General features: G+C 44.3%; 1 protein-coding gene across 2 annotated transcripts in view; it reads left to right on the forward strand.

Moving 5' to 3' along the window:
* Nucleotides 1-8203, forward strand: part of PI4KA (phosphatidylinositol 4-kinase alpha) — a 162055-nt gene extending 153852 nt beyond the window's left edge. For both annotated transcript variants that reach the window (XM_044275544.1, XM_044275545.1), the window contains 7 exons: nucleotides 739-843; nucleotides 2124-2249; nucleotides 3305-3425; nucleotides 5026-5185; nucleotides 6057-6146; nucleotides 6234-6317; nucleotides 7517-8203. In XM_044275544.1, the coding sequence (XP_044131479.1) occupies nucleotides 739-843; nucleotides 2124-2249; nucleotides 3305-3425; nucleotides 5026-5185; nucleotides 6057-6146; nucleotides 6234-6317; nucleotides 7517-7568 (738 nt within the window). In that variant the 3' untranslated portion in view covers nucleotides 7569-8203. The remainder of the gene's footprint in view (nucleotides 1-738; nucleotides 844-2123; nucleotides 2250-3304; nucleotides 3426-5025; nucleotides 5186-6056; nucleotides 6147-6233; nucleotides 6318-7516) is intronic.
* Nucleotides 8204-22982: the final 14779 nt, after the last annotated feature.

The raw sequence follows: 22982 nt of genomic DNA on the forward strand, positions 1-22982 counted from the left end.
TGGCTCTGAGAGCCACTGGATATACCGCGGAACACCGAATAAATAACAAAGATTGGAGCGCTCCAAAACTTTTTATCTTGAGAATTGTTCTATCCATGAAACGGCACTGAAAGGCTACTCTCGCGATCTTCTGACGGCAACCACATGACACACATCGGCGAGCGAGGACGCCAACGGAAAGTTGCAATTTTATCGCGATTGTTATTTCATATTCTGCTTTCACTCTATCTTCCACAGACACACAGCTTATCCGGAACTGTGGATGATTAGAGTTGGTTTAAAGCAGACCCACTCGGCATAAATTTTTATAGTGTTATTTATTATTCTTAGATTTTATTGTTGTAAAATATACATTAAATTGTGACCACATTAAATTGTGACCTCTTATATGACCCACATATTGAGCGCCAGTCTTATATACATTTTTTCCATAGTTTATTCCTTGTTTGTAAGGGACATGGCAAAGTATATACCTGTGCTGGCTAACCTCCTGCCCTCTAGCTGGGGTAAAACTACAACTCCCAAGATGCACACTTGCTTGGCTGTTCTCAGAACTCCACAGAAATGAATGGAGCATGCTGGCAGTCGTGGTTTCACCACAGCTGGATTGCCAGAGGTTAGCCATCACTAGTATATAATTTCTTTGTCAGGAACATGGCATAGCGGGTGTCAAGTATACAACAGGGTAGTTGTTTTTAGTTAATAATTTTATATATCCATAACTTTTCTCCATGGCAGGATATGCTGGCCTTGCAGATAATTGATTTATTCAAGAACATTTTCCAGCTGGTTGGGCTTGATCTCTTTGTCTTCCCGTACAGAGTAGTGGCAACAGCTCCTGGGGTGAGTAGATATTACAAATGGAAATGTTTAATGGAAATTTTTATTTGACAATTACTCATTTAACAACGTTTGCCTGTTCTCGCTAGGCATATGAGATAATTCTCCCATATTGTTATAGGGCTTCTCTGATACTAGGGATAATTTATAGTTGTTTTATGTGCATTGCTAAATCTTCTGTGAGTGCAGTAAAGAACGTTGTCCTTTTGACAGTTTACTTACAGAATCATAGGGATTAAGTATCTGATCAGCGGTGGCCCGACTGCCAGAGATGGGTAAGCGCTGTACTGTGCCATCTCCGGCAGTCCCTTAGAGAATGAGTGGCTCAGCAGCACTCATGCGTCGGTCTCTCTATTCATTACATGGACTTGGGCCTCTATTCTAGTGATCGTGGGGGATCTGCTGCTGGGAGCCCCACCAATCAGATACTTGTCCCCTATTCTGTAGATATGTAATAAGTTAATTTTGCACAGTCTTTAAAGGGGTTATCCAAGACTAAACTTTAACGAACCTCTTCAGAGCAGCTGGACCCACTGTGGGGTTCATACTTACCTGGTCCCTGCTGCTGGAATGCAGCTGCATTGCTCCATGGCCATCTTGGCAGGTCCAGGGTCTTTAGGAGTCACCCATGTGGCAGGTGACCAAGTCAACATATAACATACAGGTGACTCTGTGCGTCCAGCGTCTCTGAAGAGGTCTGTTAAAAAAGTTAAGTCTTAGAGAACCCCTTTTAATGACTCAGGATCAAAACAACTAAATAATATAATTTATTTACAGCCTGTATTATAGTCTAGAGCTGCATTTACTATTCTGCATGCCGCAGAGCTAATATCTATCAGTAATGCCTGCATAAGTGTCTGCATAGCTGCAGACTGGAATTGTGGAAATGTAGTGCTTACACCAGGCACCGTACAGTAGTACGATTGGATTCAGGGTGCTCTGCGTAAGGTGCTGTCCAGATCCATACAGATAACAGATCAGAAACTAAAAATCAATAAGATGTGTGGACTTCCTAAAATGACTGCAGTGCAGGTAAGCCGTAAGTGCTGCCTGCAATTCCCAAGGTCTTTCTGCCCATGTGATGGAACATGGAACTGCTTTGTGTATTGCACTATATGTGACCACAAGAAGGATGCTGAACTCTGAGCAAGTCTTCAGGGATTCAGACATCATATTACCCCATTAGAAGTGGTATCTTGTGGTCTTTGGAGGGGTTCATAATTGTAAAAATATGTGAAAAAAAATCAAACATTCATGAATGCTGAATATTTATTGTATCACAGTGTGGAGTTATCGAGTGTATTCCAAACTGCACCTCGCGAGATCAGCTAGGCCGACAGACAGACTTTGGCATGTATGACTACTTCACTAGGCAGTACGGAGATGAGTCTACTCTGGCATTTCAAAAGGTACAGTATTTCTACACCGCCTTCTACTTACAGGGGTTATCACATGTAAAAAAATTAAAATCAGACATTAATATCTAGAGCCAGTGCTATACCTCACATGGATCCAGAACTCCCCCCTTTCATTGCTCTAATTGCTCTGGTAGATTTATATCAATCTGACTGCTGCAGCTCTCTCCCTATCACAGTTCCGGAGGCAGTTGAAGAATGGCACTGAGCATGTGCGTCCACCTCGGTGAGGTGGACAGAGAAATAAGTAAAAGAACAAACAGCAGGTGGTGCTATACAGATACATTTTACTGAATAACTCGGTGGCTATACCAATTTTTTTATTACATGCAATTACAAAAGTATTCAAATCCAGGGGCTGGTTTGAAAACTGCTGAATATTTTTCATGGGACAACTTCTTTAAATAATTAATCTCTCTTCTTGTAATGAGAGATGACCAAAAAATAATTTTTATCTAAATGCCACCAACAATTTAATGTGTATTGGGTGAGTCACTAGGACTATCCCACAATATTTTGCATTAGGAAAGCATGGATTGGGCAGCAGAGCAAGCGGTGGTGGGCAGCAGCTTGTTCCCAGCAATCCAATGTTTATCGTGGATTCAGGGTGGATGGCTGTCAGCTTAGGCGTATTTCACACTAGCGTTAGGCTTGTCTGACAGGCTGTTTCGGCAGGGGAACAGCCTGCCGGATCCGTACTTAGGCTTGCACACATGTGCTGCCAGAAGTCCGCCCCGGCCCCATTCACTTTAATGGGGACAGCAGGAGATGCGGCCGCAGCACGACAAACATTATAGTGAATGGGGGCAGCACACGTGTGCAAGCGTTAGTACAGATCTGGCAGGCTGTTCCCCTGCCTGAGCAGCCTGGCAGACGAGCCTATAGCTAGTGTGAAAGAAGCCTAACCTGGCTTTCAGCTGGCAGCTATCTTATGTTTGTGGCCTTACTATTGACTCTTCTATGTATTTAATTGGATTTTAATTCTGCATCATCATTTGTTAAGTAATATTATACATTTTTCCCATATTCTTGTTCTTCTTTCTTGACAGGCTCGATATAATTTTATTCGGAGTATGGCGGCCTACAGCCTTTTGCTGTTCTTGCTTCAAATTAAAGATAGACACAATGGCAACATCATGCTGGATAAGGAGGGGCACATCATTCATATTGGTTAGTGCGGCCAGTAACCTAATTGCCTGTTTTCCCTCTTCTTTCTTCAAAATACCAGTCTGGTCTGAAAAACCCTTTGCCCAAGCATTCGTCTTCTCCATAGTTAATACACAGAGGGAGCCTGCATGTGGTAATTTGTAGCTTCTCCTGCGTGTTCCTGTTTCACATCAGTGTCCCAATACCTCGTCTTCATTCAGCCACTTCTCTATTTACTTATTCTTTTATTTTTTTCTTCTTGCGTTCTTCTCCTCAGTTCCATGATAAACTTATACTCCTCCCCATTTCTTCTCTTGCACAGATTTATACAGCCATCATCAGGGGCAGACTGGGAACTTAAAGTGGCCCTGGAAAAAAAAAACTTTACGTGGCCCAATGTTGAAGGGTTAGGATTGGGGTCTACACAAGTAGACAGGCCAGAAATACCATAGTGTAGCACACAATGTCACCCCAGCAGAACCAAACATCACAGTGCAGAACAATATACTGCCCCAGCAGAACCAAGTACCACAGTGCAGCACAAAATATCGCCCCAGCAGAGCCAAATACCTCCACAGAAGCTACTTGCTCCTCCTTCTTCTCCAGTTGTCTCCAATTAAGATATGGAGGAGGGGGCTGAGGAGGTGAATGCAGGCCACAACACTGAGCCAGCCCTAACTTCAGCATGCTGCCTGGTTTTTCAGTGCTGCCAAACATACAGGAGAATAATAAAGGACTACATACCTATTTAGTGACATCTCCTTAAGATGTAGAAGTTCTCTTTTCTCATCTCCGTTCAACCCAGAACGCCATGACGACTTCTTTCAGCCACGCCTTGTCTCTACAGAATTTGCCACACATACATGGCTTTCAAAGAAAGAACAAGGCTTAAATGTGTCTCTGTGCTCCAAAACTCTGGAGTATTCTAAGCCAGCAAATAGGCAGTGTAAACGTAGTCTAGACAGTCTTAGCCTGGGTTCACACTTGAGCGTATTTGATACACGCGTTTTTGTCGGACGTTTTCAGGGCGTATTACAGCGCGTTTTGGGAAATAGGAAATGCGCATCGTACACTCGTTCTTGCGATTGACCACAGAGGCGTCCAATGAAAAACAGCCATGTCTACACTGGGGTGTCCAATGAAAGAGACTTCCTGCGGAGCACCATCACCCTTTCCTGTGTGGTTATGTACAGAGGAGAGCGTTCCCGCTGAAGTCTATGGGCGCGAACGCGCGACAATACGCCCCAAAGAAGCTCCTGTACTTCTTTGGGCTTAGGGCATTTTACAGCGCGTTCGTACGCGCTGTAAAACCCGCAGGTGAGAACCATGCCCATAGGGAAACATGGGTTTTCGCCTGTTGAGCGTTTTACAGTGCGTAGGAACGCGCTGTAACACGCTCAGGTCTGAACCAGGCCTTAAGGTGCGCCAGAGTTAATATCCAGCATCGGACAGACACTGTGATAAATCTGGCACACTTTAAGACTTTTACACGGTCTTACTTTTAGACAGTTTTAGTACACGTGGGCCAATGATCTAAGTTGACTAAAAGTTGGACTGTCCTGTATGTATATGGCTTCTTCTTGCCTGACATTTTCAATTGTTCAATGTACATGTTTATTTTCAGATTTCGGATTTATGTTTGAGAGCTCCCCTGGGGGCAATCTGGGCTGGGAACCGGATATAAAGTTAACTGATGAGATGGTGATGATCATGGGGCGCAAAATGGAAGCTACACCTTTCAAGTGGTTCATGGAGATGTGTGTACGTGGCTACCTGGCTGTCAGGTGAGGGATATGTTAGACTGCAATCTTCCTTCTTCTTTTTTTGTAACTTGAAACCAGACAGAATGTGATTGATTCCAGCTCTCTTCCTCCCATCAAATCTTACAGCTTTGATGACCTGACAGGGCCTCAGACGCAAATGTGAACATATTTCAGTTCTTTGCTAGAAGCAAGTGCTAAATGATCAGACTTTCTTGATTACTAGATATGTAGGGGTTTGGCCAATATTATAGACAAGTCCAAATATTAGACTTGATGCTAATCACACAGGCAGAGGCTTCCACCTCAGACATTGATGCACCACGCATTTTGACCTTTAGCTTCAGGTACCCCTGGAAAAAGTCAGGGAATAAGACAAAAATCTTTGTGTTTGCCTTTCACATAATGCTTATTGGGAAATATATTTCATATAATACTTTACGACTTGTTCTCCCTTCTCTATCATCTTTCAAATTTTACATATCTGGGACTATACGTTATGTAAAATTTCATAAATTTGGCAATCAGATCCTGTATTATTTACGATCAGGCAAAAAGTTTCACTTAAAATTTGTCTCCATTTTTTATGTCCATGATACCACTTGTATAATTTCCATGCCTGGAGTGGACTGACTGATCTTCTGTGACGTCCCCTCCCTCCTGGTCTAGTTTGCAAACCGCGCACGTCACACATGTGTAGTGCAAACTTTAAAATAAAATCCGTGACAGCGTATTTTCTGTCATATACTATGGACAGCAGAAAAAATGTTTTTTTTTGCAGTAAATTTACAGACGGTTGGTAACTCTGCCTTGCAGGAAAGCTAATGCAGTGAAGGCTGCAGAACAGACTGATGTTTTTCTTAATTGTATTATCCATTCCGTATTTGTACAACAGGCCTTACATGGATGCTGTAGTATCTCTGGTCACACTCATGTTGGACACAGGGCTTCCTTGCTTCCGTGGGCAGACAATAAAATTGCTGAAGTAAGTTACTAGTGCATATTCTAGAGAAGCAGTTGATTTTTCTGTTTCTCATCTAGTCACTCATCTTGGCTGTATTTTATTACACAGGCACAGGTTTAGTCCTAATATGACCGAGAAAGAGGCAGCAAATTTCATCCTGAAGATAATTCAAAACTGCTTCCTCAGCAACAGGTTGGATATATTCCTTTCCAGATTTCCTCATCCAGTGGATAATCTTATTCTGTCTGTCTGTCTATATTAGAGGTTCAGTTTGTCAATTCGGACGGTATAAATGCAGGTATGCAGTTCGCTCCCTCTAGTGGCAGCTGTGAGAATTCTTATTAGTGACAGCCACTGGCAAGAGGGAACAGGGGACCTGGAGGGAAACTGAATTCGGAATCTTGGAATAAAAGTGTTATTTGATTTTAATATTTGAAGTTATTTATTAAACAATCAGCTGTATGAGCCATGTTACAGAATATTCATCAAAAGATATTCTTATATTAAGAAGTTTTTATCATCCTTTTCGCTTTTTAGCAGCATCAAAAGCAAGGCCATGTTTGACCTTTAAAGGGTAACTAAACCTTTGTTGAAAACACGAAGGGGCAGACTTCTGCTTTTAACTGTCCTGCTCAGCTTTTCGAGCGTGAGGAGTACAAATCCAATATATTTCCTATGGCTCTGTACTCCACACACTCGAAAAGCCCAGCAAGGTGAATGAAAGCCGAAGGTGTGAAGCCATCTAAGCAATACTTTATTTTTATTTTTTTTACATATTTAGATTTTAAGACCATGAATTTTTTTTGTATTGTTTTTTTTTGTAATTCATTTATGTTAATTTATTTGTACTACAATTTTTGTTTTTTTTATAATAATTTACTTGCATATATACATATGCCTTAATAACATGCATCACAAACAGACAGCCTTAGGGTCCTTAGTAGACTATCAATGGGTATTAATTGCGTCATAGGTAATCGCCGTACTGCAGTCAAAGGGGATCCTTCCATTGCCTGGTATACTGCAGCCTTCTTTGATCGTTGCCTACCAAGAGTTAAACTACATAGATCATAGGTTTCTCTGAGCGATGTAGATTGAGCGGGACCACGTCTGTTTATTACACCTGTGGTCCTGCTCCCGATTTTATGGGCATAGCGGCAGTGCCCATCTAGTACGCTGCATGTCCTGTACAGACTCCTGCTTGAGCTCTGCTATTACAATGCAAGTCATCTAGAGGTTAAATCTGCACAAGAAATCTCTACTTCACCTTTACATCAGTCCCGCAATATATTAAGTGGGTTTTAGGATTGATAATGGCTAAGCAGAGTTGAGTTTTGCTTCTGTTTTTTCTCCTTCGGCTTGCTCATCATCTCTGTACTTCTATCCCACAGGAGCAGAACGTATGACATGATCCAGTACTATCAAAATGACATCCCTTACTGATCTCCTCCTGATCAGTGCATCCTTCCCGTGTGTGTAGTGATCTTTAGTCCCGTGTCTCTGCACACTGTAAATCTACAGGTTAGGGGGATTGCAGCAAGTGTGAAATCTGCAGATATTGTGACTTGGGAGGTGATAAGAGTCAATCGGATTACATTGTGGCGACAATTTAGCCAATTTTTGCACTGGTTTGTTGAGTTCCTTCTGTCCATAATACATTTGTAGCTGAATCACGAGACTGTTCTGTTTGTAAGACTAAAGTGCAATATATGTTAATGCTGAGTTCCCAGAACTGAGCGTGTTATTTCGCTGAAGTGGCCCTGGGCTAGGGAGCACAAAATATTCATATTTATTAACTGAAATGCAGATATTATTTTACCTAACAAATAAACAGCATTGCCAGCATACTTTTTCTTTTACATTTCACACTCAGTACTCCAGCATCTATACTGTGCTTCTGTTAGGCATAACTAGCAGGAAGAAGATGGACTGCACAATGCACTGCACCTCCAAATGTAAGGAGCCTACTTCTGGCAGGAACAATGAAGGAGGTTAATTTCCTTTTGTGTGTAAAAACTTTATGGAAATGTATTTAATATGTAAGATGTAATTAAATAAAATTCTAAAAAAAAAAAAAATTGTATTTCTCTGCTTGTGTCACAGTGCTAGTGCTTTAATCCGTAGGATACCAGCGCCGTACATGTGCTGGAAAGTAGGTCAGAAATCCCAGTGCCGTACAGCTACGGCGCTGTATACACCCGGTCCCTGAGCGAAATCGCTCGATGACCGGGGTACGATGGCTGCTCTGCATGGCAGGCAGCCATCTTTCCTACAGGAACAGGTAGGTTTTTCCGACCCCCTGCAGCCCTGAGAGCTGCCATTGTCTCGTTTCTGCAGACTGTTTCTGCAGATCCTATCATTATAAAAATTGTTGTGCGACAAAATGTCGCCATGTAGCCCTAGCCTTAAAGGGGAATGGTGCTGTGTCACTGTTAAGGGGGCAGAGGCCACTATTAACGGGGCAGCTGCTGTGGAGGTCACTGTTAAGGGGCAGGGGCCACTATTAAAAGGACAGCTGCTGTGGAGCTCACTGTTAAAGGGGCGGGCACTGTGGAGGTCACTGTTAAAGGGACGTTCACTGTGGATGTTACTGTTAAGGGGGCAGGCTGCTGTGGAGCTCACTGTTATGGGGGATACTGTCGATATCTATCTTTTAACAACACACAGAAACATTACAAACGTTGCAAACAAATACCTGCCTTCCCAGACAAAACCCCTCACTGTGTCACTAATATATATATATATATATATATATATATATATATATAGTACAGACCAAAAGTTTGGACACACCTTCTCATTCAAAGAGTTTTCTTTATTTTCATGACTATGAAAATTGTAGATTCACACTGAAGGCATCAAAACTATGAATTAACACATGTGGAATTATATACATAACAAAAAAGTGTGAAACAACTGAAAATATATCATATTCTAGGTTCTTCAAAGTAGCCACCTTTTGCTTTGATTACTGCTTTGCACACTCTTGGCATTCTCTTGATGAGCTTGAAGAGGTAGTCACCTGAAATGGTCTTCCAACAGTCTTGAAGGAGTTCCCAGAGATGCTTAGCACTTGTTGGCCCTTTTGCCTTCACTCTGCGGTCCAGCTCACCCCAAACCATCCCGATTGGGTTCAGGTCCGGTGACTGTGGAGGCCAGGTCATCTGGCGCAGCACCCCATCACTCTCCCTCATGGTCAAATAGCCCGTACACAGCCTGGAGGTGTGTTTGGGGTCATTGTCCTGTTGAAAAATAAATGATGGTCCAACTAAACGCAAACCGGATGGAATAGCATGCCGCTGCAAGATGCTGTGGTAGCCATGCTGGTTCAGTATGCCTTCAATTTTGAATAAATCCCCAACAGTGTCACCAGCAAAGCACCCCCACACCATCACACCTCTTCCTCCATGCTTCACGGTGGGAACCAGGCATGTAGATTCCATCCGTTCACCTTTTCTGCGTAGCACAAAGATACGGTGGTTGGAACCAAAGATCTCAAATTTGGACTCATCAGACCAAAGCACAGATTTCCACTGGTCTAATGTCCATTCCTTGTGTTCTTTAGCCCAAACAAGTCTCTTCTGCTTGTTGCCTGTCATTAGCAGTGGTTTCCTAGCAGATATTCTACCATGAAGGCCTGATTCACAGTCTCCTCTTAACAGTTGTTCTAGAGATGTGTCTGCTGCTAGAACTCTGTGTGGCATTTACCTGGTCTCTAATCTGAGCTGCTGTTAACCTGCGATTTCTGAGGCTGGTGACTCGGATGAACTTATCCTCCGCAGCAGAGGTGACTCTTGGTCTTCCTTACTTGGGGACACTTTCAACGTTTTCCCAATTTTTCGGACTGACTGACCTTCATTTCTTAAAGTAATGATGGCCACTCGTTTTTCTTTACTTAGCTGCTTTTTTTTCTTGCCATAATACAAATTCTAACAGTCTATTCAGTAGGACTATCAGCTGTGTATCCACCTGACTTCACAACGCAACTGATAGTCCCAACCCCATTTATAAGGCAATAAATCCCAATTATTAAACCAGGGCACACATGTGAAGTGAAAACCATTTCAGGTGACTACCTCTTGAAGCTCATCAAGAGAATGCCAAGAGTGTGCAAAGCAGTAATCAAAGCAAAAGGTGGTGTGAGACAGTGAAAGGTCTCACGCAGGTTAGAGGCAAGGAAGGGGTGGATAGTTCGGTCCACACCCCTATTCCACCACAGTTAGAGCCTAGCCGGGCAAGTGTTTATTATTTTATGTGGATGTCACATGTGTTAGGTGAAGCTGCGACTTCATGATAACCTGTATTGGTTGGAGTGTGCACAATAAATGCACGGTTTGGACCTGAAACCTGGTGTCCTAAAGTCGTATCTGTGAGAATGACCCCCAAATAAGAGGCGATCCCTTAACAATTGGTGTCGGATGCGGGCAGGTGTCTCTGCTGAGAAGTGAAAGTGCTGGAAGCCTTCTAGTTTGCAGGAGCAGGGACTGCTGGTGTTAATCTGGACATTGTTTTTTTTTTTTTTCCTGTGGCGCAAACAGTGCAGGATTTAAAGGGCCAGAAGCCCAGTACAAGAGACTGATCAGTGGAAATGGCTGCAAAATGGTATAGCCCGTGGGAGAAATCCTGCGATTTAGTGATGGGGGGAATCCCGCTGGGGGTCATTCTAGACTCCCGCCAGCAAGTGTCTCTGGTCCTGCCTGAAATTCTGGACTTTGTAACAAAAACTACAGTGTCACTGACCTTTGTGACGGACTATGGCTCTGTGCAATGGGAGCTGTTAAAATGTGAGACACTGGAAGTGGAATTTGTACTGGGCAAGGACTTTCCATTGTTTGGGCAGTTGTGGAGCGGAGTTCCTGATAAAAAGCAAAGACATGCCGTTGCCAAGGGCAACCTTCGGGAAGACAAAGAGGTGGAGAGCGGTGCAGTTCTCAGGAGTACATATCTTCTCTGCGACTGTGCACAAGATTCTAAAGGGTGCTGCTGGAATGACCGTCCAGGAAAAGTCTGGATTCAAGGCCAGGGCGTTTCCAGTAGCAACGGTTACATCACGGAGTCTGCAGGTGATCGTGGTACCAGGAACCAGGGGCAGTCTTCCAAAGTCCGGAAGAAGGATGATGATCTCGGTAGAGATGTCCCTGGAATGTCCTCGGCTCCCAAGACTGACAAACCCGTGGCATCAGGGGGTAAGAACGTTTTTGTTGATTGTGTGGCAGACCCCATTACAGTGAATCGGCGGCAGTTGCTACCTGTTGGGCCGGTATGGGGTAAGACACCCAGTCGAGAAACTGCTACAAAAATATGTGACAATGTGAAAAAAGCAGTGTCTGAACAGGCGGATAAGCCTGCTGTGATTGCTCCCTCGCAGAAATCTTCAGAGGAGAAGGTTTCTGTGTTACCTCAGTTGCCCATGACCAAAGCTAGTTTTGGGATGACAAGGATCCGGGTTCCCATGCTAGCCCGGGTAAGAGGTAGCACAATATTGAAACCTGAGGCTGGTAAAATATTAAAGGTGCTGGACAGTCATGCGGATAAGGACTATCCGCTGATTTTCACTGAGCGTGAGACTCCAATGAGAACAGGGACTTATGAATTTGATGTTACAGATACGATCATGCATGAGGGAGTATTGGGCCATGATATCTGTTTGTTGCTGTGGGGTAAGGTAGACACTTCTGCAGATAGTGACGAAACTCCTGCAGAACCTGTACCTGTCCCTTTAAGTGAGGATCTAAGGGAGCTGCACTTTGACCTGCATGGGGAAAGAATATTGACCATTGGAAACAATGGTGCTGGTCAAGTGCAAAGTGCGGAAAGGCATAAGGAAAATGTGATGTCATATGAAATATGTGGTGACAGAGATATATCTTTTCCGTTGCAGGTTGTGGTCAGGGGAGACACGCCCCCTGGTGGTAAAAATGTAAATGATGATGAAACTTTATTTTCGGCATCTGCTATGTTTCATGAAGCGCGATATGACTTAAAGGGATTCTGTCACCTCCCCTCAGCCAAAAAACGATTTAAAAGCAGCCATGCAGCACAGCTTACCTGGATTAAGCTGTGCTCTTTTATCTTGAAATCCGTCCAGCAGTTACTGCAAAAAACGACTTTGATCGATATGTAAATGTGTCCTGAAGGTGCCCAGAGGGGCGTTTTTTTCTTCTTAGTGGGCCCAGTACCGCCCCTCTTTCAGTGCCCAGCCCGCCTTCCTTGTACTTTCTAACCGCCGCCCCCAGCCTGCCACAGCCTCCCCTCCCTCTCCTCCCCCTCCCTCACGCCAAACGAAGTCTCGCACAGGCGCAGTACCCACTGAGGGCTGCGCCTGTGCGATCATCAGGAGACTGAGGGCGGCAGCTTCATCTTCGTCACTGGGCATGCGCCGAGCCCAGTGACGTCCGATGTTAGCTCTTTCCCTCAGTCAGCCTGGTAGGAAGCGGAGAGGATTGCCGATCGGCTGCTGCACCCTGCGGTTTCTCCAGTCTGCCTGCCACAGTGAAGACGGCCAGCGATTTCTTTCCCCACCCTCCCTTCAGGAAAGAAATAAGTATTTGTTTTTGCTCAGTGAAAATGTATAAATTCAGTAAAGCTTTACTTAATATAATAATACCTAATTCGCCCCAACAAATACTTATTTCTTTCCTGAAGGGAGGGTGGGGAAAGAAATCGCTGGCCGTCTTCACTGTGGCAGGCAGACTGGAGAAACCGCAGGGTGCAGCAGCCGATCGGCAATCCTCTCCGCTTCCTACCAGGCTGACTGAGGGAAAGAGCTAACATCGGACGTCACTGGGCTCGGCGCATGCCCAGTGACGAAGATGAAGCTGCCGCCCTCAGTCTCCTGATGATCGCACAGGCGCAGCCCTCAGTGGGTACTGCGCCTGTGCGAGACTTCGTTTGGCGTGAGGGAGGGGGAGGAGAGGGAGGGGAGGCTGTGGCAGGCTGGGGGCGGCGGTTAGAAAGTACAAGGAAGGCGGGCTGGGCACTGAAAGAGGGGCGGTACTGGGCCCACTAAGAAGAAAAAAACGCCCCTCTGGGCACCTTCAGGACACATTTACATATCGATCAAAGTCGTTTTTTGCAGTAACTGCTGGACGGATTTCAAGATAAAAGAGCACAGCTTAATCCAGGTAAGCTGTGCTGCATGGCTGCTTTTAAATCGTTTTTTGGCTGAGGGGAGGTGACAGAATCCCTTTAATCAAAAGGTTTGAAGACATGCATATAAGTAGTGTGGAGCAAACCCCAGCTCCAGCTCGGTGTTTGAAGGTGCAGGAAAATATGATCGGGTTAGAGGGTGTACCGCACGTACCAGAGGTGGAAATGCAGTCTCCACAATGTTGGTCGGTTACTAAGGAAGTGTCCCAGGTGGGGATTAGCTCATCGGTGCCCCTAGAGATCAGAATTAATAATGACACGAGCAGTATAGGTGACGTATGTGCTGTGACCGATAGCAACTCAGAGAGTGAAGCTACCATGTCAAGGTCCTGTGAAACAAAGGTGGTTACTAGTAGCGACCAGACAGTTATATCTGACGAGATGAGAATTAAGTCGAGTGACATCAGCCTAAGGTTTGAAGCCCATATCCAGACAGTTGTAGGTGACCTGACACGACAGTACAGCTGCAAACAGGAGGATGATCTCTCTCTCTCCTCACGCTCCCTAGAAATGTTAGAGACGGGACTAGCTGTCTTCACAGAGCAACTGAAGAAGGTTTCAGAAAGGGCAAAGAAGGAGAGCCAGAAAGAGAATGGTGATACTCCTACATCTGCTGCAGCAGAGCCGAGCAAGGAGCAGCTGGAACCGGAGGCCCAAAAGCGGGGCACTTCCCACAAGCTTGTGCAAAAAGCTGAAAAGAAACTGCTGAAAAACATGGAGTTAGTGGTTCAGCGCCTGGAGAAACAGGAGAAGTGTGACTGGCTCCTAGCTGAAGAGAAATACATCTCGGCTCGATATGGTGAAAAACGTGACCAAACAGAGACTGATGCTTGGGAAAAGGAGACCAAGGCCCTCTCATTGGCTAGAGCCCTGGAAGAAGCGCTTGAGGAGCATGCTGAATTGGAGAGGGTGAACAAGCAACTCAGAGCAGAGACGGAAAATCTCATGAGCTTAAAAGATGAGTTGGAGAAACCTGAAGAGGAGAGTTCTCTGGAAGACGTCAAGAAGCCAGAGCCTGTTAAAAATGGGACTGGAGAGGGTGGCACTGTGGTGCTGGCTGTGGCAGAGAAGATGGAAGATGCTTCTGCTAAACCAGTTGATGGGGCTGATGTGGATGCCGAAGACCACAGACCAGTGGTAGCGTGTAACCTAGGCCTGGAAGACGTCCCCTCTGCATACAGGGCCTTCCAAATAGCCAGCAGGCTGCTAGGGAAGAAGTACAAGGAGGTGAACGATCAGTTTTCGGATCCGGGCTATTACGATGGGCTGTATCTCCTGACTCCTCCACAAAAGGAGAACAGTGTCCTGGGTAAGCCTCTGGAGAAAATGACAGAAGACGAGGAGCCTGCTGAAGACCCTGGTGCCTCCTGCCTCAATGAGAAAGAGGGGGAGGGGTTAACAGGGCAAGTGTATGGTGCCATGTCTGAGAAGGATGAGAAGGTGGTCAAAGAGACTGGAGACTTCAAGAAGACAAAGACTGAAAAAGTTAAGGCCGATGTGTTGGTTGACGTGAAGTCCCCAGGTGCTACAGAGACCAAAATTAAGCCAAAGGGAGCCGCGGCCGAAGTGGAAAAAGCTGCTAAAGAAGCAGAGGTCTTTAAAACTGCCATAGTAGCTGGGGTAACTACTGCTGGAAAGAAGGAAGAAGTGACCCAGATGCACGTAAAAGAAGAAAGTAGGGGCAAGCATGCTCTGCTGAAGGAGCCCTGCAAAGCAAAGGAGAAAGTGTCGGGATATGACCATGACTGGGAACAGTTCAGGCAAGAGCTGCAGCAGTCCAAGAAAGGACGTGAGGCGCATGTACAGGAGCCAGAGGATCTAAAAAGAGAGAGAGAGAGAGAGAGAGATCAAAATATACGACAGCACATCATTATCACTCGGAGAAAAAGTAGGAAAAGAGTATCTGGTCATGAGATGGGCACATGAGGCCTTTAGGCAGTTTCGGTTAGGCAAGATGTTGGTTTTGGTGATAAACCAAGCTCTGCTGGCGTGGGTCTGGCAGAACAAAGGGAAGGTACGTGTCACCGAGGTTCCTGGCCTCGGTGAAATAAGAACCGGTAATTTTCTGTGTCAGCGGCAGCTAGTGCTCGCTGACACTGTTACTTAGTGTGGCTGTAAAGCCAATCTGGGCCGGTTCTTATTGGGAGCAGCCAAAGAGCAGGGTGGGTGGCTGTTCCCCACGTCCAGGCCAGGTGGATGCCCTCTCACCAGCCTCCCGTGGTTATGCAGGTGTTCACCCTCACGGGCTTGAACAAAGGGGGGGGGGGGGATATGTGAGACAGTGACAGGTCTCACGCAGGTTAGAGGCAAGGAAGGGGTGGATAGTTCAGTCCACACCCCTATTCCACCACAGGTGAGACCAGCTGGAAGTAATCAGGCTGGCACAAAGCACCTCCCAGGGTGTCAGTAAGGAAGGGGAGGTGTTGCCTGTGGACAGAGGCCTGGAGGCTCTGTGTTGTCCAAGCCAGGAGGGCTGAGAGACCACTATTCCCCATGTGTGCTGAGACACTGGACTGGAGGCAGTGGGCGTTCTGTGCTCTGTACAGCCAGGAGGCTGTGGGACATTGGCTGAGAAAGCCGCCTGTGTTCACAGGGTGTGAACAAGGACTTAGGTGAGTCAGGAAACTCTGTGTGTGTTAGAGCCTAGCTGGGCAAGTGTTTATTATTTTATGTGGATGTCACATGTGTTAGGTGAAGCTGCGACTTCATGATAACCTGTATTGGTTGGAGTGTGCACAATAAATGCACGGTTTGGACCTGAAAAATGGTGTCCTAAAGTCATATCTGTGAGAATGACCCCCAAATAAGAGGCGATCCCTTACAGTGGCTACTTTGAAGAACCTAGAATATTACATATTTTCAGTTGTTTCACACTTTTTTGTTATGTATATAATTCCACATGTGTTAATTCATAGCTTTGATGCATTCAGTGTGAATCTACAATTTTTCATAGTCATGAAAATAAAGAAAACTCTTTGAATGAGAAGGTGTGTCTAAACTTTTGGTCTGGACTATATATATATATATATATATATATATATATATATATCCGTTAGTGTCAGTTTAGAATTTTGCGCGTACACACCACCTGCATGCGTGCATTTTGCAACCACTGAGCATCGACTAGTAGTGTCCATTACTGATCGCGTCTGCTCAGTTTGCACTGCAATTTTTTTTTTTTTTTTTATAAAATCCTTTTTTTTTTCTAAATTTTAATTTCAAATTTATTACAAGCCCCTTCACGTGTGAAAACACAACATACACACCCCTTACACATTTCACACCCTAAAAAATTTTAAAAAAATGTCCCGTTTACCCTAATGAGTATCCTCAGCTGAAGAGGCGATACTTTCCTCTACTCCTCTACCCCCTTATCATCATCATCCGCTGATGAGGGACCCTCTAGAGGTAGCCCCCCAGAGTGAGCTCACATGGAGCCCACCCCCTATTTTTTTAAATATATTTTTCTCTGAAGATTTTATAAGTTTGATGGTAACCCAAACAAATTTATACGCTCAGCAATTTATTTCCCAGAACCCCACAACACCATAGGTTGGACCCCAGTAAATGCAGCAGAGATGATGACCTTTTGGGGGCTCTTGCTACATATAGGCATTATTTAAAAACCAAAGATTAAACAGTATTGGAGTGTGGATGTCTTGTACCACACTCCAATTTACAGTAATACGATGGCCCGTAATCGATTCCAATCAATACTTACGTTTTTGCATTACAACGATAATGCACAGTGCCCACCCCAAAATGACCCCACATTTGACAGTCTGTTTAAAATTAGGCCTGTCCTTGACCACTTCAACGCAAAGTTTTCAGAAGTGTACATTCCAGAATAAAATGTTTGCATAGACGAATCCCTATTACTTTTCGAAGGGAGGGTAAGATTCCACCAGTACCTGCCCATCAATCGGGCAAGGTATGGCATAAAACTGTATAAAATCTGTGAGAGTAGCTCTGGGTACACTCACAAGTTCTGGGTTTATGAATGGAGGGACACCCGGATTGAACCCCCAGAATGCCCCCCCTATCCTAGGAGTTAGTGGGAAGATTGTGTGGGACTTATTGCACCCACTTCTGGATAAGGGTTAAAATCTATACATGGATAATTACTACACAAGTCTACCACTGTTCCGGTCACTAAGTTCCAGAGGTACTGTGGTGTGCGGCACAGTATGCAAAAATCAGAGAGGCCTCCCTAGATCCCTGGTAGGGCAACCACTAGGAAAAAAGAGACAGCCGTGCTCTCCGAACATGTTGGTGGTTAAGTACAAGGACAAGAGGGATGTCCGTTTGCTGACCATCATTCACAGTAACACCAGCTCCCCTGTCCCTGTACGTGGTACCACAACCACTGTCCCCAAACCAGACTGCAATCTGAACTACAACAGAATATATGGGTGGAGATGATCTTTCAGATCATGTTCTGAAGCCCTACAGTGCCACATGAAAAACAAAGGTGTGGTACAAAAAACTGGCCGTGCACATTGTACAGATGGCGCTATACAATGCATACGTGCTATTGAGATCTAGAGGACAGACAAGAACATTCCTACTATTTTAAGATAAAAGCCCTAATTTTTCCAAACCAAGCAATGGGGGGCCCCAGTACTTCTGCAAATTACGGTGCCAGAGTTGTACCAGTGCAACATTTCCCTGGTGAAGACCCCCAAACAGCGAGGAAGGGAAGGACCCAAAAAAGATGCAGGGTGTGTTCCAAAAGGGAGATAAGAAAAGACACAATTTACCATTGCGAAACCTGCCCTGAAAAACCTGGCCTGTGCATCAAGGACTGTTTCAGAATCTACCTCTCATCCATGTAGTTTTACCACCTTACATATCCACTTTTCATCAACCACTACATATTAATTTCTGTGAAACACCTGTTATGTAAAAAGTACCCTTTCCACCCTTTAAAATGTTCGAACGGGGTGCTCTTTCCAAAATGGGGTCACTTCTTGGCTCCCCCTGTGCAGCGGGATGCACGGACCCGGCTCTAACAGCCCGGCCGGAGTGCCGATCCGGGCTGTTTAACCCTTTACATGCCGGGCGCAATGGCGCCCGCTGCATGTAAAGTGGTGACAGAGGGAGCGGACTCCCTCTGTCTCCCATCAGCACCCCGAAAATGCGATCGCGGGGTGCTGATGTGTTGGGAAGCTTACCTTGCTTCCGATCAGGGCCCCGAGCCTGTCTTCAGTTCTCTCCAGCAGGCTATGCCTCTCTGGCCCAGCCTGCTGGTCAATGTTTGAAATGCATTGCTATTGAAATGTAATGCATTATAGAGATAATGCATTACATTTTAAAAGCAATCAAAATACTGTATATTATAGTCCCCTTGTTGGACTATTAAGTGGTTAAAAAAAAAATAGAAAAAAAAAATACACATTTATTAAATTTAAAAAAATCCATAAAATAAAAAATATGCTTTTTTTTCCAATGAAAATACGCTTTTCAATGAAAAAAATTGCAAAAAGAAAATATCCCCCATGTGTTTGGTATCGCCGCATCCGTAACGACCCGGACTACATAAATATTACATAAATTATCCCCTATGGTGAATGCCGTAATAAATAAATAAAAAAAAATGACAGAATTTCTAATTTATTCTTAGTTTCCACTGAAAAAAACTTAACAAGCGATCAAAAAGCGCCACTTACTTTAAAATGATACCAATGAAAAATACAAGTCATCCCTCAAAAATCAAGCCCTCACACAACTCCATAGGGAAAAAAAAAAAAAAGTTATGGGTCTTGTGAAGTGGCAATGCAAAATCATTCTTTTGGTTAATAAAAGGGGTTTTATTGCAAAAAAATAAAAGTAGTAAAACGTAAAAAAAAGTATTTACTATCACTGTAATCGTACTGACCCAGAGAATAAAGATATTATGTTATTTGTACCTGAAAATGAACGCCGTAAAATTGATCATGTAAAAATGCAGTGGCAGTATTGCTATTTTCCCCCATCTCCCTCCCAGAAAGGGTTAATAAAAGTTAATCAGAAAGTTATGTATACCCCAAAATGGCGCCATTAAAAACTACAACTTGTCCCGTGAAAAACAAGCCCTCATAAAGCTATATAGACAAAAAAAAAAAAAAAGTTATAGCTCTTGGAACGAGACCATGAAAAAAGGAAGAAAAACGCTTGGTCATAAAGGCCCAAACAGGCCCATATTTTGCACTTTGCCTCTAGAGCCCCGCTGTGCACCTATACAGCAGGCTACAAGCACATATAGGGTGTTTCCTGAATGGAGAGAAAATGGGGAACACTGGGGGTGCATTTTCTCCTTTAACCCCTTGTGAAAGTGAAAAATTGGGGTCAGCTAGTAATATTTTCATTTTTACAAATGTGTGCTTTGAAATCCTTTAACAAGTGTTTCTGCCTTTTGTGAGACACCTGTTTGCTGCAAAGTACCCTTTCCACCACTTAAAATGTTCGTACGGAGGTGCTCTTTCCAAAATGGGGCCACTTCTTTGTGTTTAAAATTTCTGGGGACCTCAGGAATTTTTTAAGGGTACTTTAACACTAGCGGCAAGGAACTCCGGCAAGCTGTTACGGCGGGTTAGGCTACTTTCACACTGGCGTTTTGGCTTTCTGTTTGTGAGATCCGTTCAGGGCTCTCACAAGCGGTCCAAAACGGATCCGTTTCGCCCTAATGCATTCTGAATGGAAAAGGATCCGCTCAGAATGCATCAGTTTGCCTCCCTTCCGAATCCATTCCGCTCTGGAGGCTGACACCAAAACGCTGCTTGCAGAGTCAAACAGATCCGTCCTGGCACACAATGTAAGTCAATAGGGACGGATCCATTTTCACTGACACAATTTGGCACAATAGAAAACAGATCCGTCCCCCATTGACTTTCAATGGTGTTCAAGACGGATCCGTTTTGGCAATGTTAAAGTATAACTGTCATTTTTTTTTTGTATTGGATTGTGGTGATTAATATCACCTTGGTGGCCCTATTTCAACTTTTCACTGTGTATTCAATTACCCCTTAATTCCACAGTTTTGTTCCCTGTACTGCCTGCTTTTACCTCTGCTTAAAATCAGGTTGCTATGCAGGTGAAGAACGGAGGACGCAGAAGCAACTGTAAGTAAATGATAAAAGCCAGATCCTCCCCAACAGCTGATAACAGAGCCTGGGCTGTGTGCACTTCTCCCTGTCCCTGCGCTTGGCAGACTCTCCCTCACTCAGCAGAGCTGGAGAATGCAGAGTTGAAGCAGCGCAGACCAGGGAAGGGAGATCTGCCGTCTGCTCAGTGTATAAATTAAAGCAACGTGCTGCAGGAGATTAACCCTTTAGGGGAGAGGGCTCTGGTTACTGACACTTTTGGGGGGCTATTGTTACTGGCTAGTGAGGGCAGGCGGGATTAGCCTCAGGATGAGGGCAGTGGCGGCCATCTTAACTGAATAGTGAAATTGCAGTTTTATGCAGACTGGTTGCTAAGGGCTGAATCTTATTAAATATGGGGTAAGTCAGTCTAATAGTAACTGATTCTGGAATATCATGTTATTAGTAACTACATATATGAAAATTGAAATTAGGGTCTAAGGCCCCTTTCAACGGGCGTTGCGGGAAAATGTGCGGGTGTGTTGCGGGAACACCCGCGATTTTTCCGCGCGAGTGCAAAACATTGTAATGCGTTTTGCACTCGCGTGAGAAAAATTGCGCGTGTTTGGTACCCAAACCCGAACTTCTTCACAGAAGTTCAGGCTTAGGATCGATGTTCTGTAGATTGTATTATTTTCCCTTATAAAATGGTTATAAGGGAAAATAATAGCATTCTGAATATAGAATGCATAGTAAAATTGCGCTGGAAGGGTTAAAAAAAATGAAAAATAATTTAACTCGCCTTAATCCACTTGATCGCGTAGCCCGGCATCTCCTTCTGGCTCCTTTGCTGAACAGGACCTGGGGTGAGCATTAAATACATGAATAGGACCTGTGATTACGTCACTCCGGTAATCACATGATCCATCACATGATCTTTTACCATGGTGATGGATCATGTGATGACTGTGATGTCACCAAAGGTCCTTGTTACTGCACAAAGCTCAGATGAAGACAGAAGGCGATGCCGGGCTATGCGAGCAAGTGGATTAAGGTGAGTTAAATTTTTTTAAAAATTTTTTAACCCTTCCAGCGCAATTTTACTATGCATTCTGTATTCAGAATGCTATTATTTCCCCTTATAACCATGTTATAAGGGAAAATAATAATGATCGGGTCTCCATCCCGATCGTCTCCTAGCAACCGTGCGTGAAAATCGCACTGCATCCGCACTTGCTTGCGGATGCTTGCGATTTTCACACAGCCCCATTCACTTTTATGGGGCCTGCGTTGCGAGGATTATCGCACCGCAACGCACAAAGAGGAGCATGAAAGCTGCGATTTTCACGCAACGCATAAGTGATGTGTGAAAATAACCGCTCATGTGAACAGCCCCATAGAAATTAATGGGTCGGTATTCAGTGCGGGTGCAATGCGTTCAACTCACGCATCGCATCCGCGCGGAATACTCGCCCATGTGAAAGGGGCCTAAGTGTGACAGTTATCCTTTAACGATAATACAAACGGATCTGTTCTGAACGGATGCATGCGGTTGTATTATCGGCGCGGATCAGTCTGTGCAGATCCATGATGGATCCGCACCAAACGCGAGTGTGAATCTAGCCTTAATGGCAAACATGCCGAGAGGCTGCCGGAATAAAACTACGACATGTTGTTTTTTATTCCGGCCGCCTCTCGGCATGTTTGCCGTGCTGCTGCCGAAACTCCGGCCCGCCCCCATTATAGTCAATGGGGCCGAAGTGGTAGTCCGGGGGCAAGTGTGCACAGCGACAGCACGTTCACCCGCTAGAACAGCCTGCCGGAGTTCCTTACCACTAGTGTGAAACTAGCCTAACATGCAACATGGCACCTAAAATCCATGTCCATGAGACACCTGTTTGGTGAAAAGTACTACTTCATGTTGGCATCATTTTGTAAACATCATTTTATTTTTTAGGACGTTAGAAGGCTTTGAATTTTAGAAGCAATTCTTAAAATATTTAAGAAAATTTCCAAAACATAGTAGAAACCACCCATAAATTACCCCATTTTAGAAACTACACACTTCAAGTTACTCCAAACTTTGTTAACCCTTTAGGTGTTCGACAAGAATGAAAGGAAAATGGAGGTGAAATTTCCCCTTTTTTTTATTGCAGATTTCCATTTTATTCTATTTTCTCCTGTAACACAGCAAGGTTTAACAGCCAAAGTAAACTCAATATTTATTACCCTGATTCTACAGTTTACAGAAACACCCTATATGTGGTCGTAAACTGCTGTATGGGTACACAGCAGGATGCTTGATTTTGGAGAGCAGATTTCACTGGGATAATTTTAAGTTGCCATGTCACATTTGAAGACTTCCTTAATCACCCCTAGAGTAGAAACTCCCAAAAAGTGACACATTTTTTAAACTATGGGATGAGGTGACTGTTTTATTGGTACTATTTTGGGGTAAATATGATTTTTGATTGCTCGATATTACGCTTTTTATGAGGCAAGGTAACCAAAAAATGGCTGTTGTGGCACAGCTTTTATTTTTTGTTTTTTACGGAGTTCTCCTGACAGGTTAGATCATGTGTTGCTTTTATAGAGCAGGTTGATACGGACGCGACAATACCAAATATGTGTATTTTATTTTATTTTT

The sequence above is a fragment of the Bufo gargarizans genome, chromosome 1, assembly GCF_014858855.1.
Source record: "Bufo gargarizans isolate SCDJY-AF-19 chromosome 1, ASM1485885v1, whole genome shotgun sequence".
In the NCBI taxonomy this organism is placed as follows: domain Eukaryota; kingdom Metazoa; phylum Chordata; class Amphibia; order Anura; family Bufonidae; genus Bufo; species Bufo gargarizans.